The sequence below is a fragment of the Setaria italica genome, chromosome VIII (genome assembly GCF_000263155.2).
Source record: "Setaria italica strain Yugu1 chromosome VIII, Setaria_italica_v2.0, whole genome shotgun sequence".
In the NCBI taxonomy this organism is placed as follows: Eukaryota; Viridiplantae; Streptophyta; class Magnoliopsida; order Poales; family Poaceae; genus Setaria; species Setaria italica.
Genome location: NC_028457.1, coordinates 31,613,743 through 31,632,928, shown reverse-complemented (window position 1 = coordinate 31,632,928; position 19,186 = coordinate 31,613,743). Strand labels below are relative to the sequence as shown.

At 44.1% G+C, this 19,186-nt stretch overlaps 2 protein-coding genes across 5 annotated transcripts; one reads left to right on the top strand and one right to left on the bottom strand.

Moving 5' to 3' along the window:
* The first annotated feature begins 39 nt into the window (after window positions 1-39).
* On the top strand, window positions 40-1,911 carry LOC101761457. Its single transcript, XM_022829074.1, has 2 exons — window positions 40-160; window positions 362-1,911. Exon 2 carries the CDS (start codon window positions 510-512, stop codon window positions 1,350-1,352), a length of 843 nt encoding a protein of 280 aa, XP_022684809.1. The 5' UTR covers window positions 40-160; window positions 362-509; the 3' UTR covers window positions 1,353-1,911.
* Window positions 1,912-8,665: 6,754 nt separating this feature from the next.
* On the bottom strand, window positions 8,666-14,001 carry LOC101780370. 4 transcript variants are annotated; one of them, XM_014805688.2, is made up of 7 exons: window positions 13,843-14,001; window positions 12,300-12,372; window positions 10,715-10,861; window positions 10,311-10,618; window positions 10,145-10,223; window positions 9,489-10,054; window positions 8,666-9,023 (listed from the first exon to the last, which is right to left on the bottom strand). In XM_014805688.2, exons 3-6 carry the CDS (start codon window positions 10,857-10,859, stop codon window positions 9,492-9,494), a joined length of 1,095 nt encoding a protein of 364 aa, XP_014661174.1. In that variant the 5' UTR covers window positions 10,860-10,861; window positions 12,300-12,372; window positions 13,843-14,001; the 3' UTR covers window positions 8,666-9,023; window positions 9,489-9,491. The 4 variants fall into 4 exon arrangements, with proteins under 4 accessions (XP_014661174.1, XP_004979605.1, XP_004979604.1 ...); XM_004979548.4 differs by lacking the exon at window positions 13,843-14,001 and adding an exon at window positions 13,122-13,361 and having other exon boundaries at window positions 10,727-10,861; XM_004979547.4 differs by lacking the exon at window positions 13,843-14,001 and adding an exon at window positions 13,122-13,345.
* Window positions 14,002-19,186: the final 5,185 nt, after the last annotated feature.

The window sequence follows — 19,186 nt, the reverse complement described above, 5'->3', positions numbered from 1 at the left end:
CCAGCCCACAAACTCCACTTTCCCATCTCCGATCTGAAGAACAACAGAACACCTGCAACGGCAACCGAACACACGACCGTTCGCCTCTCGCCTCTCGTTCCTCGTTCCTGATCGCGCCGCCGGTCGCCGCCGGCGATGGATTCCGGCGAAGACGCCACTGGTGAGTCCGCGCTCTCCTGTATGGCATATCGCGTAGCGGCGGTCGGTTCCCGGTGCCACGGGTGGTTGTCGACCGCGAAAATCAGTTGAAGGGGCGGATCTAGGATTAGTGCAAAGGGGACTAATTCGTACTTTATTGGCTAAACATGTACTAACTTGAATACTAAATGACTAACTATGTATGGATTTTCTTGGGCTGAAGGGATGCTGCAGCACCCCCTGCGGATCCGACACTGAACATCACTAGCAAACACCCTGCCGGCGTCCTGTGCAGGTGAGGCGTTCGACGAAATGCCCCTTAAGAAGCCAAGATTGGACGCGGGGAGCGAACTGCCGCCGCCGGCGTCGTTATGGGCGGACATTCATCCGGACATCCTGGGGGTCGTGCTCCGCTTCCTCTCATGTCTTGCCGACGCGCCAGCTTGCGGTCCGTGTGCCCCCGCTGGCGCGCTGCTGCCCGCAGCCAGGCCCTGCCCCCACCTCTGCCCTTGCTGGTGCTACCTAAGTTCGAGCTCTCCTGCTTGACCTCCGACGAGGCGCTCACGGCCCCGCGTCATCCCCTGATGCCTGAGGAGGTGGCAGCTGATGATGCCCGTTATGTCTGCTCTTATGATGGATGGGTTGTGGGCGTGACCCAAATCCGCAGCAAGTATCTCAGACATGTTGATGGTGAGTTGGTTGACAGCGGGCATTACGCAGAAATGGATGACAAGTGCTTCTTGGTTAATGCTTTCTCCCGAAGGGTGGTCCATCTGCCGCAGTTGTGCCGTACGAGTGACATTTGTGCCCCCTCGTCCTCAACGGCACAGGTGACGTCCGTTTTGAAATCAATGGCTCGTATACGATGTCATCCCACAGTGGTATTATCTGCTTCACCTGACTCTGGGTCCAAGTACATTGTGGCTGCTTCCTCTGACACCGTGGCTTCAGGTAACCTTGCTCTTTGGCAGCCTGGGATGACGTCATGGCATGTTTGCAGTGGTCCTCCTCTTGATGGTCCCAAAGATATTGCCTTCTACCAGGGTAAGCTGTACGTGCTCCAGAGTTTCATTAGAACAGACCTCTTTGCTTTTGTCCTCAAGGAGGATGATCGTGGGATTGTTATCTCTCGTGTTGAGCATTGTATGACTGAGCCACTCCCCCCTCACCCCATGGAGCAAAATGGTTTTCTGAGATGTAACATGGTGGTGTGACGTGAAAATCTGTTATTAATAATGAGATACTATGATAGTAATTACATGGAGCAAGATTCGAAAATTATTAAAGTTGAAGTGTTTGCACTGGATGTCAGCAAAAACCCTTACAGACTCACCAGGGTCCGCAGCTTCAACGGCGATTCCATCTTCATTGGCTCAGGCAGCTCCAAGTCGTTTCCTGCCAGTCTGCATGATGGAGCTGAAGGTGATCTTATCTACTTTGTTCCTGAATATTGGAGCCCAACTGATAGATTTGTGTACAACATGAGAGATGGTAAGATGAGACCCTTTTCTGCCAAATTGTTGCCTTTTGAAGGACATGTAGAAGACCACTCTCCGGTGTGGCTATTTCCTTCAGAATGATGCTGCAGAGCAGATCTGATCTTACTCACTGGGTGTTTGCCACTGCGCGCTATTGAGATTTTGAAGGCTATGATGGCTATCGAACTACAACTCCATGTAGGATCATGGAGTCTATTTTCTGTCAAGTTCCTGACTATATATCTATTTGGTGACGGATGTAATAAATGTGGGAGAACTAAGTCTGCTACGTTCATGTCCCAACTCTCAAATATGCAAGTATCGAAATGGAACATCAGATGGTGGCCTTGTTCTTGTTTCTGATTTTCTGGGCTGCAATATAGTGATCTGGTTTGTTACTTGTATGAATTATGGCTGCAATATTATGCAGTATACTGATCTTTAATTATGTTTAGGTTAAAAAAAATACATTGCAGCATTCGATAGCAGTTGCTTTGCTTCTAAATCGCCATTGTCTTGTTGCTATGATTCAGTAGTGGGTAGATTATAGTTTGATCTGTTCTGATTCATTAGGATGCGCTATCAAATTCTTTCTGTTCAGGGTCCTGGTGTTTGCCATGGGGTTGATTTGGGTATTTGCTGGACAGTGGTTTCAGCTTTGCTGGAAAACAGGTGGCTATGCAATGCCTTCATATTGTGGCTGTAGCAGTGTATTAGCTCTTTGGTACTTCTGAACCTGGTGCCCCTGCTGGACTATGGTGTCATTGTTAAGGAACTGTGAACAGTTAAATAGTGGAATGCTATACATATAATAAAGCTCGACGTAACAACAAGTGAGTAGAAGATGTTTGAACCTATGGATCAGCTAAGCACGGTACTATCGCTTGGAACAAACTTATCATTCTTTTTTCCTTCTATATAATCTACTCTTGAGAAGGGCGGACTTGGTGTACTCGTAGAGTACCTATGCTTGTGGTTAAAATTTCCTAGGTTGTCTGAAATTCTCTTCTCCAGACTTGAGATTGCATCTCCTTTCCCTTTTATGTATTTTGTATATCATTGTATGTGTGCACAGAATGATCGATCACTTGTACGCTTGCTATTCCGTCACATGCATAGCATCATATAGGTGCATATGCTTTTTTACCTTCTTTTTACTCCCTTGGTATCACATTACCGACCTTTTCTATTGTTTTGTAGCAATTTTCACTTGCTCCGTGACAGGTACCGAACAAGAAAGATGTATCATGCATCATTCATCTGGTGTATCTGTCGTACATCTCTACTGCTAAAAAAAAAACCAAAAATCGGATGATTTTTTGGTGTTACCGCGGGCGTCACCATCCTTCGCTACGCCATCTGAGAACGTCAGCCGTACGAATCAAGGTCAAGATTGACAGCTTATCCATCGGCATGGCCCACCTCGCGATGGCGAGATCTGTCGGCGCGCGGCTCGATCCTGCGCTTTTTAGGCTGCTTGACCTGCTCGTCGTCGCCGCTGCCGTCCCCACCAACCTCCTCAGCCCCATCGGAGTTGTCCGAGTACGAGAGGGGAGCGGCGGTGGTCTGCCCCTGACCCTCCCGCGCATGCTCACAGCAGCGGGACTGACGGGCGGAAACCTTCGGCGCCGAGGCCGATGGAGCAGCATTAGCAGTGGCGCGGGACCCATCGCACGGCCGGCGGAGCAGCAGATGTGCACCAACAGTGCATGGCTAGCGGTGGAGGCGGGGCAGCAGCAGCCCATGGCCAGGGAGCAAGGCACGCGTGGGGCAGAGGAGTGGAGTGGAGAAAGGAGAAATGGACAAGGAAGGGAAGGAAGACCGAGAAATGGAGGAAAAAGGTAAATGAGGAACGGACGGAAGAGGAGATAGAACATAGGAGTAAAGAAAAAAAAGAAGGGAGGAAAAACGAGAAAAAAACAGAAAAGAAAAAATTGATATTTCTATTTAAGAAATATACAAAGTATATTAGAATTATTGACTTTAGCTCCCACTCTAAAAATAATAATCTACCATCATCCTTAGGGGTATTTTAGGCATTTCACCACTCAGGACATATAATCGAGGGAAAAAAATCAAGAGTGTCAAACACCCAGTTTATCGAGATAGCAGACAATCCTGATTTCCAAATAAGTGGAAAGATTTCCAAATAAGTGGAAACAAATAGGACCAAAAGCAGTAGGTAGGACGTGTGGAGCTGATTATGCTGGACCTAGCTTGGTTGGCCTAAGACACGTCGATTCAGTCACGCGGGATGCTGCCATGGCGGTGGTGGGCGTTTAACGCAGGGGCCAACAATGTTATTACTCCATCCGTTTCAAATTGTAGATCATTTTAGCTTTTCTAGGTGCATAGTTTTTGCTATGCACCTAGATATAGCATATATCTAGATGCATAATAATATTCATAAATCTAGAAAAGGCAAAACGAGGAGTACTTTATTAGAATCATTTTCATGAGATGGATCCTCATACTTTTCGACTCTTTTGGAACAAGTTTTGGTTACTGTTGATTGTGGTTGAATGTTACATGTTATAAATCTGCAGGCATAACCATTATCATACCTAGCTCTGTTTAATTAAGTAACTACATTTTTATGTTAAATATTTTTAATACTTATTTCAATATTATTATTTTCTTGTTGAATGCAATACAAATTTTTTCTACCCGTAGCAACGCACGGGCACAATCCTAGTATAAAACTTAATGCACGCCAAGTCAAATTGCAAAGGTATTCTAGATATTGACCTCTTTCATCCATTCATTAAATTAAAAATAAGAGTCCATTTTAACATTGACCTCTTTCATCCATTCATTAAAAATAAGAGTCCATTCTACCCAGACATTTTCTAAAATGGTTTTAGCTTCATCAAAAAGTTGTTTAATCGAATTAGCCATAGCCGGAACTACTTTAACTCGAGTGGGAGTCCTACCAAACAACCTCCAAATGTGGATGACAACGAGCAAAGGAAGGGTACGAGGTTCGATTTTTTTTTTCAGGGCATTATTCAATCCTTCACTAACGCGTGGGGTACCTGTACGTTCATGAGGTCCTTGTGTTAGTGGCTTACAAAAAACAAATACGTGTGCTTTCAGCTTTCGTAGTAAAATGAGCTGACCAGACGGTGGCTTGCAATGACCCCTTCCAACACCGATATTTTTGTAAAACTAGTAAAATGCCCGCGCAGCACGCGCGGGGCTCTCAATAATCTAATTTACTCATTATGGTGCCATTATTAATTCAACTCGACACGGACGTGTCTTTAAAAATCAGTTTAGAAAATATATTAATAAGAAAATAATAACGTGAAGCATTAGGTGTGTGAATAATATATCTTTAAGCAGACCCATTCGACGACTATTGAAGTGTACCACCCTAATGACATCTCGTGGGTCCTTAAGTTCGAGGGCTTGGTGCCATAAACCACTTGGCCGACAGCACAAGAAGTTGGCATATCACTCATCAGCCGACCGACTCTCAATCTCACGGGCTTGACGCCATCCACAAGAAGTCAGCACATTGCTCATGACCCCGCTGCCCCTTGAACTCGGGGGCTGGGGCGCTCGAAGCTTGACTCTCCCAGGGGTATATATAGAAAAAGAATTACGTGGCAATTTTTGTTCTTATAAGGATACCTCAATTGCTGGTCATGATTTCCTAATCCAATGGGAAGAATAACAGAGGTCACAATAAAATTTGTTGGTGATAGCATTTTGCATTAATCAATAAAATATAATTCTTTTCCAACCTCTTCAAGTGGAATAGTTGAAAATGTTTCCTTTATCAAAAAATTAGTTTACAAAATTAGTAACTTTAATTTTCCATGTGTGAATAACATAACTTTAATATATAATCATTCGACCGTTGTTGAAATATACCACCCTTAGCGTCTCACGGGGGACTCAAGCTCAGGGGCTTGATACCACAAACCACTCGAGCGGCGACACCGGAAATCGGCACATTGCTCGTCACCCCACCTACCCTTAATCTTATGGACTAATGCCTAAGAGCAACTCTAAGAGTTCCACAAAAAATTCTTCCCCAAAATGAAGTATTGGGGGCTATGCTAAAAAATTTCCCCCTAAAAATATATCAGCCCATAGCAGAATGCTAAAAACTAGCCCCCAATATTTCAAATTAGGCCACATCATCGTATTGGACCCATTTTAGAATCCATTTTTTTTGCCAAGCAGCGTGGGATCTGGTGCCATCGTCACGATCATGCCGCCAGACCCCAGGTGCGCACGGCGTTCTCCAAACACCGGCAACCCCTGCGCAGGGTCTCTGTCCGGTTCCCAGTCACGCCACTCGGGAAAGGCCCCTGCGCACTGCGCCGTGCAACACCAGCAAGGCGGCAACCCCTGCGTCTTCCATAATTTGACTTGTTCATCTTCAGGCCATGACTTCCTGCAGAGGAAGCATTGCAAACTCACTGCTACCTCCTTAAGCAGACGAGGGAATGATTGCAAACCGAGAAAGAAAGGGTGCTGATAGTGCATATGACATATGTAACTAACAGATATCAACATTTCACAAGAAAATAGGTGAAATACACTGGTCTGCCCATTATCAAAACAGACAGAAAACAATTTGGTCTTCATTCAGAGCAATATCTATACGAAGTACACAACTAACAGCACCGTTCGTGCTCCATCAGTAAGAGCAACAGAAACAGCAAAGCCAAGACCCGTCAGAATAATAAAGCTACTTTCAATAGAGCCCTTCCATCACAGAAGCAATGCAACATAGCAACAAAACAAGTCTGAACTTTATAAATGGCTTTAATGTTGAATATCAAACTGACCGAATCATCGATAGGTTCAAAGTGAATAAAACAAGTTTGAAATTGCAAAATACAAAATAGTTCCTAAATCAACAGAACACAAACATGAAATTTAAGTACTAGGCATAGATAGTTGGCTCATGATCTCAGCCTGTAAGGACATGTAGTATTTCTTTTGCTCATCTGGTATGGCAGTAAGGTTCATGGTCATAATCCTCTCTTCATGCCTCCTTTTCTGCAACTGGACCTCCTGGCTCCTCAACTCAAGAAGTAGTTTTTCATTTGCAACACGATCCTGTCCAAGAGCAACTCGATCCTGTTCAAGAGCAAATGCTTTGTTGAACCTCTACTCTTTTTTTTAGCTCTTTCTCCCCATCAGTTTCTTTCTTCTGTACCCACATATTTTCTAAGGTTGCTGTCACACCTTTTATCTTCTCTTGCAGCGGTGCTGCTTTTACCTTCTTCTTACCAATTGGCCTTGTTAATGCATTATCCTCTAGGCCTTGGACCTCACCTTCTCCTATTTCACTTGGTAAACTTGCACTAGGGTCAACAGTTGAGATTGTCTTATGCTTTTTGTTAGATGTTTACCAGCAGCCAATTCATCAATTTTAGCAAGCTATTTTGGTTGTGTTCTCAGCTTATTCTAGCAATGCATGGACTGGAATGCTTTTTGATGTTCGTCTTTATACTTGTACAAAGCACATGCCTCTGCAACCTGCACACATCAACATCCAAGGGATATTCATATATGATATTTAAACGTAAAATATTCGAAACAAATCCTTGTATTGCATAGTGAGTAAGTACCTTGTCTTGTACTGTAGTACCACTCTGACGTCTTAACTCAATCCGTGATAGACATCCACAAAACTTGTTCACACATTTTTGTATGGTCCCCCACCGATGCATGAGAGAATTCATGGTACGCGTTGAGGGGCACATCTTGTGTTCATTGAAGTATTCATATATACGAGACCAATACTTGGCACATTTTTGATCTTTGCCTATGACCGGATCCAAGCTTACATTCAACCACCCTGAAACCAAAACCTTATCTTCGTGGTCACTGAAATTCTTGGATCTCTTATGGTTTGGCCTCGCGGATGGGGCTGCCGGAACTTCTTCAATTGCCTGTGACTGTTGGTCAGCATATGTGTTGCTATAATTATCAAAATCCCCTTAGATTGGTTTCATCTATCATCATGTTGGAAAAATATCCATTTCTTGCAAGCATTTAATCACTGATAAGTTTTCTATCAAACCTTAATGAACATAACACATAGAGCAGTAGTAATTCTACCATGCCGATGAACAGAGGTAAATATATTATTTTTGGTTGGATTCCACTTCCATTTCTTCCTGGTATGCACTGTAAGAACTATCAGATGTCCTCACTGTTTCCTGTTAACACACAGCAATACATTTTCCTTTATGCCTTATTCCTATGTTGTTTCACCGCAATCTTATAGCAATGCATGAACTGGATTTGTTTGCCAGCAACTGCAAGTGCTCAAGTAACAATTACATACTGATGCTGAATTAGTACAGATGCTGAATTACTCAAGCAACTGCAAGCGCTCAAGTAGCAATACATACTGTAATTTTCCACAACATAATCAGTACAGATGCTGAATTATAACTCAGGTTCACAATAATGAGCAGCCTGCTCTGAATTTAAACTATGGTACTAGCAATTCTAATCAAAATGCTCTTGCATGAAAAAACAATCCAAACCGACAAACTTGCCATTCATAAAGCAGGCAATTGCTAATCTTTAAAATTGTGCTCATTGATTTTGTGTGCTTTTTTCTGTAATCTGAATCTAAACTATGGTACTCGCAGCCTGAAAATTTACTGCTCGATTCACATGCAAACCTGAAGGTCTCTGACTTTGGGCTGAGCGCGCTATCTCAGCAATGGTTTAAATATTTCTACCAACTTAGGGCTCGTTCGGTTCCTCTGAAAATATTCCTGTCCAGGAACCATTCCAGGGCCGGATTGAGTGAATCTAGCTCCTTCACTCAATCCTGGTCCGGTTCTATTCCTATCCAAGAACTATTCTAGCCTTCAAAATGTGTGTTGTTCGGCTGGACAGGAATAAATTATCCTGTTCTTAAACCAATAAGTTTATGGCAGCCGCTGCCCATCTGCAGGCTGCAGCTTCTGCATTGCATTGCCACAAATTTATGATCACACGGTGTACTACTGGCAATGTTCAAAAAGCATCTCACAGCGAAAAGGCTTTCTTACTACAATACAAGATGAACAACAATACCGCAGTGAAATTGTATGGCTCTGAAACAGAATAGAACCACCATTGCATGGTCACCTAACATGGTCACCTGACAAAGCGGCAAGAACTCACATGCCAGTTCTTTGTGCTGCAGATGCTGCAGAAACAAAAGAGACTCCAGATCCCTCACCAGCACTTGTCATAATTAAATAGTCTAGTACAACCAAAATAGACTCCAGATCCCTCACCAGCACTTGTCCTAATTAAACAGACTAGTACAACCAAATAGAAACAAAACCAACAGTTCTATGACAACATTTTATGCTTCTTAGTGATGCAGTTGAAGCACCGACTCCAGATCCCTCACCAGCACTTGTCGTTTGAGTGCTGCATAAACATATTTTTCAAAATGACATCAGTTTGTCGAAAATACTGATCACTGACTAGTCATGAACACACAAAGTTAAACTAGTTTGCAGCCTAATAGTCCAACAGCGCAAATTCCTGTCAAAGCAATTCCCAATGCAAGACAATAGGTGCAGCAAGGCCCAAACTAAGTCTAGAATGAGACTGCTTTCTGTCTGTAAATTAACTGGTGATCATGACTTAATTCAAGGTTTGAGCATATATAAAATAGAGTAAACATTATGATCTCCAATGGTGAGTGCTGATGTCTCATAAGGTATCTATGCTCAGATAGCAATATTAATAGCGTTTTGGCTTTCTGTTGATAAAAAAAATTCACTACTATATATACTTGTACGCTGATGCAGGTAGCAACTTAGTTTGATGTGTTTATTGTTCGTTTCAGGCTTCAGTCACACACACTAGGTAAGTAGACAGCGACTTTACCTGCTAGGCCATCTCATTCCTAAGCCAAATCAAAGCGGATTCTTCATCTTCTTCACTAGCACAAATAAAAGTCTCTCTGTTTTCTTTGCTCTTGGTGAAGATTGCATAAGATTTGGCCTTTTCCTGTTTTGTCACTTCCATTGTGTTGATAATCGATATGCACCTTTTGATGGAGTATTCATCACCTTTAGCAGCCTCCTTATCTCTTGCCTCCTTTTCTCTTGTCTCATTTTCTCTTGCTAGCTGTTGAGCTTCATCTTCTGCTTGCTTTGTCCTCATTTCAAGGAATCTCTCCATCATAGCTTCAATTTTTGCACTCTTTCTAGGCCTTTGTCCTTTCTTTTCTGGTTTCTTTCTTGATGCAGCCATTCTTCGTTGTCCACTTCTTGCCTCCTCTTCTTTATCTCTTGCATCCTTTTCTTCATCATCTTCATCACGTATCTCATGAATTTCCTGTAGGGCTTCTTCCTCAGCTTCTTCCTCTACAACATTAATTTGTTGAAGGGGCTCTTCCACATGTTCTGACTCAATAGAAGTGAAATTGTATGTCCCTTCAGCCAGATGACCTACATTTAGCACAATGCATTCAGAGAATAGGACAAGCACCTATTTTACATCATAGAGAAATAGGAAAGAGCTTACTATACAGAACTTACCATCATAGAGTTCTCCCAAAGCATCAAAGAGCGGAAAGCTTGCCTTGTTGTTTTGAAACTTCTTGATTTTGGGGAAAGTCTGCATATTTGAAAAAAAGAACATTGATCAAATACAAAGTTATCACTATGAGGTTATCCATAGAATTACTTCAAGAAATTAACTTACCACTATGAGGTTCTCCCACATTGAGGCTGATCCTTCAACCATATTTCTTTGCTCATTCCATTTTGACCCACTTTGCATTCTTGCTGCTTTAATCATCTTGTAGTCTCTCTTAAGCTGACATTCTTTATCTTGAATTTGTGCCTTTGTGTACGAGACAGACTTGTTTCTCAGATGAAACTCCTTCACCATCTTGTTCCACCCTTCAGTGTTCCAACCGTTGTCACTTCTATAGCCACTATCTTTATACTCATGCAGAATTTCAACAAGTGATTTCTCAAGAGTTGGGTTCCAGTCCGCTCTTTGTTTTCCTACATAAACAATGGTCAAGCATTAGTAATAGAAATTTCATAGCATCAATAATACAAAATTGACAAGAAAGCATGAAGAAACATTAAACACCGTACCTCGTGGTGAACCTCCACTCCTCTTTGCCCCACTGCATTTAGGAGAAGGCTTCTTTTTTATAGCACTTGTTGTAGGCAGGAACCTACTCAACTTTGGCGACCCCCTTGCAATCACATTGAGCTTTGGGGAGCCTTTTCCAACCATCACTTTTCAAAAGAAAAAACTTATTCATCAACTTATTCATGATACAAGCTTATTAACTTATTCATCAAATTATTCATGATACAAGCTTATTAATTCATGAAAACTAATTTACATGTTGCTGGTATTGAACCCACATTTCTTGGGCGATGGTATCTCTCAAAGCATTGCCTTGTGCAGTGCCTGAGTCATTGTTTTGATCGCCATTGGGTAAAGAAACAAAGTGTATTGGATCGATATTATCCGGCTGATGATCCAACCATTCCTCATTTCCATGAAGTAATTGGATTAGATTGTGGAAGATGGATGCAGCTATAGGTATTTTTACTTGATTTTCTAACGTATGGAATGTGGCAACTTTGAGAATGGGGAAGCGCTTCTTAAGCACTCCCAAAGTCCTTTCAACATGGTTCCTCAGTAGTGCGTGGCGGTGGTTGAAGAGCTCCTTTGAGTTTTGTGGTCTTCGATGTCCAGCTCCAAATTCTTTCAAATGGTATCGAACCCCTTGATATGGAGCAAGGAAAGATGGAGTATTTGCATACCCTCCATCAACCAGATAGAATTTGCCTGGAGGTACCTGGAAGCCCTTGCTCATAGCTGATCTTAGCACTCTAGAATCTGTAGCTGATCCCTCCCATCCACTAGAAATAAAAGTGATGTTGAGATCAAAATCACATGCCACCATCACATTAATGCTTAGTGTGCCCTTTCTATTCCTAAAAGGAGAATGCTTCTCAGGGGATATGGAAACGGGGATATGAGTTCCATCAATGGCACCAAGACAATTCTGAAGAATGGATAGAATCTAGGATTATCTTGGATTTTTTGATGCACTTGATTAGGATCGGGGGACTGGAGGAAACGACGAGAAAGTGTGAGAATGACCTTCTTGAAGAAGTGGTTGGTGTGACGATGGAAGGTGTCGTTGCTGTGCTCAAAGGTCACTGCAAGATCCTCATATGAGGCATTGCGACTTAACATGTATAGGAAGAAACGCAACTTCTCCTCCACCGTAATCCTTGTATCAACAACGAGTCTTTTCCTTCTAAGATAAGTCGCCAACTCTTTGAAGATGTGGGGTTCCATCCTAAATGTAACTTGACAGTTCTTGATATGTCCCTCAAGGAGTCGACGAACCTTAACCTCTCCTATTTCTTCTGATGTATGATGTTTTTTCTTTACTCCTCCTTCTCTAGCAAAACCCATCAGATATAAGGCAGGGAATAGAAACATCATCATGTCATCATCTTCTTCCTCCCTCCTCTTTCTAATACGATCTCTCAATGAGATATTCACTGTAGAACTAAAGCATATAAATTTATAGTCAGATAGAAGCTAAATAGATAAAATGGAAGGCTAAACAGGTTGTCATGGCAATTTTACTCATTGCAATAGAAAAAATTACTCATTGGAATAGACTTAAACATAGATAGAATTATGTACCTATTGGAGTTGGTACCGGATCCCAAGAAGGGGGTGGTTCACCTTTTCCAACTCTTAACGGTGCTGGTGGGATCTACAAGTAACAAGAAAAAGTCAGAACAAGTAATATCAATAAATAGGAACTAGTATTTTAAGAGTAGCCTTTCCGAGAAATGAAGAGCTAGTCATTCAATTCAATTCAAGAGTTATACAAGTACAGCTGCTACTGTCAATATGACAGTTATTCAAGAACCTAAAGCTTACTGTCAATATTACAGGAAAGATCATGCTGGGGATGAAAGTAAGTAGGCAGGAACTAATTATATTTCTCACTAGTGTATTACTATCAAAAACTTAATTTTATGTTTACTGATGTAAACCACATCTTAGGCTGTCTAACTACATATATGACCTCGTGCCATAACTGAACATCTAAAGTTCATGTCTATATGTCCAACCATGATTTCACAATCCTATACTGACTCGTTGCGACCTGATATATGCCACATGCGCCTAGTCAGAACAAAGATACCTTAACAGAAACAGGTTATATCAGAACATGAATGGTAACATTGTTCTCACTGAATCTTGCTTGCACTTAAAAAATGGACTGTCCATAGTACAAAAAAATCTCCTTGGAATAAAAAAAAGTGATGCACTAATTCTTGGAATAAAATCAAGCAGAGAACACGCCAGGCCATTGCTGCAGCTCTTGCAGGCTGTAGCAGCAGCACCAGGTAAATCAGAAATCAGGCACCAGGTAAAGCACATACGCATGCACACATTCAGATGATGAATTGCCGAACTGAAACCCACTCAGCTACTGCTACCTAAGGATCTTACAAATGACCGCCGCCACCAGACCTGGAAGGCCCTCATCAGGTTCGGGCACTCCCGGCCTTGCCCGCTGAAAGCCTCGAACCATTCCATGAACAGCACCTGCTGCTGCGCCAACGTGAGCGTCAACAGCGCTTGCCCGATTCCTTCCTCCAGGGTCGTCACATTGAGGCCCTTTGGGTACCTCCGGAGCCAACCGAAATCTACCAGCATTGGCCTGAACCAGGCCTGAAAGAAGCTGAACCGTTTATCCCCAGTACAATGGAGCTCCCCTTTGTGATGGAATCGACTAGTTCAACTACCAATTCTGCAGAGGAGGTGGGTCTTTGTGGTTGTAACCTTGCCATCGGTTTCTGACTTAGGAAAAGAAGACACAAGACAACAAATCAGGCCACTACAGTCCACTGAGACATTTCAACGAACACCAGATCTGCATCTCGGCTCTCTGGCTCCTCCGCCAACTACAGTCCACGCACGAATCCACCAACAATGGAGTTAAGTAGAGGAAAAGGAACTACCATCACGGTGTCGCCCCACCCCAATCGGTTGCAACCGCCGCGGAGGCAACCAACCAGCCCAAGGAAAGCTGGTGATTCACCTTTGAGTGCCTCTCACGCGAGATCAAGAAACGCAATCAGGCCATGGCAGCCAACTGCAGGCGCGCACGACAGCACGACGGAGCAAGAAACCTAGGGCGAGGAGGAGAGAAGAGAAGGCGATGACTCACCGGCGAGAAGGCGGCAGTCGCTGTCGCGGTGGTGGCTGTCGAAGATGTGCTACGCCGACATGCCGTCACCTCGCGCCGCCACGCCGCCACCTCGCGCGCCGCCAGCGGAGCGTTCCTCTCCTCGCGTCGCGTGTGGCCAGGAAGCGATCTAGGAGGGATGAGGTGCGGATTGATTCCAAGCCAAGAAAGGAAGGATTGAAATCATTCCGGCCCAGGTTTGGTTCTGGGCCAGGCCAACCGAACAACAATTTTTTTTGTATTGGGTCGTATTCATTCCAGGCCGTTCCAATCCGTCCGGATTGGGCTGCAATCCAGGCCATTCTGGCCAAACCGAACAGGCCCTTAATGGTACTCAGCTTAATGGAACAGAAAGATGAGTATTCATTCAGCAACATGATACTAGAATACCAAATTAAGCTACAGCCTTGAGGCGTAGCACAACACATTAGCAAAATTACCTCAACTCTTTACAGAAACCAAGGATCCAAGAACAAAACATGAATTTGATTGACGAATTAGGATAACAGGTTATGAGAATCATACCATTCAGAAAATTGTTTCCATTGGCCATGTGCTCAAAGGATGCATAGGGGGCGTTGCTGCCAGGGTAATGCTCTGCCAGGGGATCATCATCATCGCCGGCAAGGCCGTCCATCGTAGGACATGGTGGTCCTCGACCCTGCCCTTCACTTCGCATCTCACCTCCACTAGTCCGGCCAAGGTACTCACCACCGGCAAACTGGAAATCTTGGACGCCGCCGTTCCATTGGGCATTAGGGCTGCCGACGGCCATGACCTGACGCATCTTCTGTCTGCCGCGCCGATCTTGAACTTGCCGGATGGGAGCACTTGACATTGGCGGCTCCTTCTGCAGGCCTCTTGTGCCGCTGCTGCTGCTGCTGCCCGGGAAGGCCTGGCACCGCTGCTGCTACCATTGCCGCCTGAGAAGACCTCGGGGAAGCCGGGCGCCGCTGCAGTGCCTCTTCCGCCCGCCCGCCTAGCGCTCGCGCTGCACATAGAAATAGAGGCATGGTCCATCAGTATCCGTCGGAGCCCAAAAGCCTGTGATTTGGGGAAAACCTGACCCGTTGGTAGGCATACCTGGGATGTAGTTGCCGACGATCCTGATGACGGTGCGGCCCTTCCTGTCGCGGCCCTCGGGGAGGATAGGGCCGACCGTCGGCGCTACCGCTGCTTGGGGAGGAAAGGCCAGGCGCCGCCGCCGCTCAAGGAGGACAGGGCGGGCACCGCGCCGCTCGAGCAAGACAAGCCGGGCGCCGCCGCTGCTCAGGGAAGGCTGGGTGCCACCACCGCTGCCACCGCAAGGGGAAGGAATGGTGCCGCCGCCTCCGAAGACGCTCGGGAAAATGGCACGCGTGGAAAGAAAAGGCGCGAGTGGGTGCGCGCGGACGGATTGGGGAAGGAGGGTGTGCCACGTATATTTACGGGAAAAATAATAGTGGATGTGGGTGGACGCAAATTTGCGGGAGGTTTAGGGGACCTGTTGGAGCAACTTTTTTTTGCTATTTTCCCCTAATTAAGATTTTAGGGGTAGTTTAAGGGAGCTCTTGAAGTTACTCTAAACTACCTCAAGTCGACCATGCCGTATTTGAACTAGGGACTGGGCTTCCCAAACAGGCCGGCTTGACGCTCCAAGACATATGGATATAGAAAGACACGTCATAGATAGTCTTATAAGGATACCTCTACCGGGATATGCGTTATACATGTGAATATATGCGTGTTTTTAAAAATCAGTTCACAAAATAACTTAACAAGAAAAATAACGATTCAAATAACATACCTTTAACTTCCTCGGCTGTCAAACTGTACCACACCCTCATGGCGTCTCACGGGACCCTTGAGCTCGAGGGCTTGCATAAACTACTCGGCCAGCGACACCTGAAGGTGGTACAGTTCGCCCTCGCGTATGCACCCAACCTTCATTCTTCCACTCATCATCAACCTCCTATTCACCCCCACCCCGTCCTCCTCCATGCGCCTCTGATGGCAAGGCACTGAATCCGCCCCCCCCCCCCAAAAAAAAAATGGTTTCTAAATTGAAACTCTACAATTAGTCATTGCCGCCTCACTGTAACAACAAGTTACTGACATATCCTCTTCACTTTTTCACGATCTCACACATCAGACCGCTTGATCAAAGAGACCAACTATTGGTTGAAGCCTTAAGATCATCATAGACATCATTTTTCCCTTCAGCCATACTGTAAAGTGCATGTGTGGCACACGCGTGATTTTAAAAATCAGTTTACAATAACAGCCTTACAATTAGTCATTGCAGCCTTACAATAACAGCATATTGTTAACATGTTCCCTTCACTTTTACAAAGTCTCACACATCAGACCGCTTGATCAAAGAGATCAACTATTAGCTGAAGCCTCAAGGTCATCTTAGACATTCTTTTCCCCTGCAGTCATGATATAAAGTGCATAGGGGTACACACGTGTTTTTCAAAATCAGTTTACAAAATAAATTGACAAAAATAATGATCCAAATAACATACCTTTAATGCATACTCATTCTTCAGTTGTCGAACTATACCACCCTCGTGGAAACTCGAGGGACCCTCGAGCTCGAGGGCTGAACATAAACTACTCGGCTGGCAACACCTGAAGGTGGTCCAGTTTGCCCTCACGTTCGCACCCAACCTTCGGTCCTCCACTCGTCGTTAAGCTCCTATTCGCCCTCACCCCACCATCCTCCCTGCATTTCCAGCGGCTATCACCGCCAAATCCACCGCAGCCCCCCACCCCCCCACCCCACCCCCGCCCTATTGCAGCTTAAAAAATTGGTTTCAAAACTCAAACTCTACAATTAGTCATAGCAGCCTCACTGTAAAAGCACATTACTGACATATCCTCTTCGCTTTTCATGATCTCACACATCAGACTGCTTATCAAAGAGACCAAATATTAGCTGAAGCCTTGGTCATCGTAGACATCCTTTTCCCCTGCAATCCTCTGTCCAGGCCGGTTCTTTCACTAGTAGAGAGCTGACTTTCGATTTGCTCCCTTTAGCCCCGGTTTAAAGTAGGCCTGGGAGAAAAGGGGTTGTGCCACGGTAGGCTGGAATGGGGCGGACCTTTACTCCCTTGGTATTTGCAACTGGGACTAAAGGCCCCTCTTTTGTCCCGGTTGTAACGGCTAGTTTTCGGGCACCGACGGCGTCACGTTTTTGTCCCGGTTGGAACCACCAACCGGGAGTAAACTCCAACCGGGACAAAAGCGCCACACTTTTATCCCGGTTGGATTTACCAACTGGGATAAAATCTTATCCCGTAAAAGCCATAGGACAGAGACTTTTCTTCCTCCTCCAGTCCTCCAGCCCGAGCCTCCACAAAGACAAAGAAGCTCATCCTCTCCATGGCACCGAAGCAAGCCTAGGGGAGGTTCTGCTGATTTTCTTGTCCTCATTTCTGTGGGGATTTCACTCATCCAAAGTGTTCTGAAGGTTAGCTACTTCATTCTCCATTCATTTATTACTGTTATACTTTATTTTATACTTTAGAGAGGGAGAAAAATGAGTTTACTTGTTAGAAAGAGGGAGAATGGAGAGGATTTGTATTTATACATGTTTTTCAGCTACAATGTGATGGATAGTTTGAATGTGAGGGAGAATGGAGACTAAATGTGAGGTAGAATGGAGAGGGAGAAAAATGAGAGGATTTCAATTTTATGTATTAGGAAAAAATTAGAGTAAATATGTTTTTAATATTTAGAAATTAGCCATAAAATTAAGGTAAATAAATTTTAGGTGTAATTTCATAGTTTAGTATTTTTCAAATAGAGGTACGTAATTAGTCATTTTCACAATAAGTAAATTATGTGGGAAATATATAATTTTCTAATAGTTTAGTTATTTGCAAATATGAGCTAAAGAAATTGTGGTACATAGAGATGGCTTCCGCTACTGGAGGCACTAATGATGGTGGGGGCAATCATCGTTCCTCTCGCAGCAAGGGGAAAACCATAGTTGGCCCTCACGATAAGCCGAAGAAAATGAGCGCGTGGCAGAAAGCAGTGCTTCATTATTTGCAAAGATGTCATGAAGATGCTGTTACGGCGGGTCAGGAACCTCCTTTTGGTGGTCGTTATGCTCCACCGCCAGTCCTGGGTGTTTCAGGTCCACTCAGTACTACCGTTGCAGGAGGTACAAATAAATCACAGGATGATGCTGGGTTAGCGAAACTTTCGTCTTCGCCGTCCAAGGATGCTTGAAGTCCTAGATAGTACTTAGTGGATGGTATGTCATAGTGTATCATGTTGTTGTTGGTCTCAAATTTAAATTTGTGTATTTCTATGTAAACTTTCAGTAACATTTGAGTTTGTCGTAGTGTATCATGTTGTTTGGGTCTGAAGTTTTAATTTGTGTATTTCTATCTAAACTTTCAGCAATGTGATGGATAGTTTGATTGTAATCCATTTTCATCCGTAATCCATTTTCATGTCTAATACGATGCGCATGGACCGGCAATGGATGTATAATGCGGAGAGACGGACCAAGGAGTTTATTGATGGCTTGCATTATTTTCTCAAAGTGGCCAAAGTGAACAAGCTAGGAAATGGGTTCATATGTTGTCCATGCACCCAATGCAGTAACAAGAAGGACTATTCAAAGGCTTCTTGGGGGACTATTCACAGCCACTTGTTTAGATACAGTTTCATGCTTAACTATTTGGTTTGGACCAAGCACGACGAAAGAGGGGTTGTAATGGAAGAGGGCAAAGAGGAGGAGGATGATGACAACATTCCGGACTGGGCTGCAAGCCAAGCTTTTGCTGATACTATAATGGGTGAGGCCGATGAAGATGAGTTTGCAGAAGATGGCCCTACTGATGACCTTGGTCAGGTGCTAAGGGATACACTGAGAGATTGCAAAAATGACAAGGCAGCAACAAAGTTGCAGCGCATGATACATGATCACAAAAAATTGTCGTACCCAGATTGCCAGGGCCATAAAAAACTGGGTACCACACTAGAATTTATGCAATGGAAGGCTAAAAATGGTGTGTCCGATAAGGCATTTCAGGTGATGTTGAAAATTATCAAGAAGATTCTTCCTGAGAATAATGAATTGTCATCCACAACATATGAAGCTAAACGGATTGTTTGCCTTCTGGGATTGGATGTTCAAAAGATACACGCATGCCCTAATGATTGTATCCTCTATCGTGGTGCTGAATACGAGAAACTGGATGCTTGTCCTGTGTGCGAAGCGTTGCGGTATAAGATCAGGTGAGATGATCCTGGTGATGTCGAGGGACAACCTCCCAAAAAGAGAGTTCCTACGAAGATGATGTTGTATTTAAGCGCTTGTTCAAGA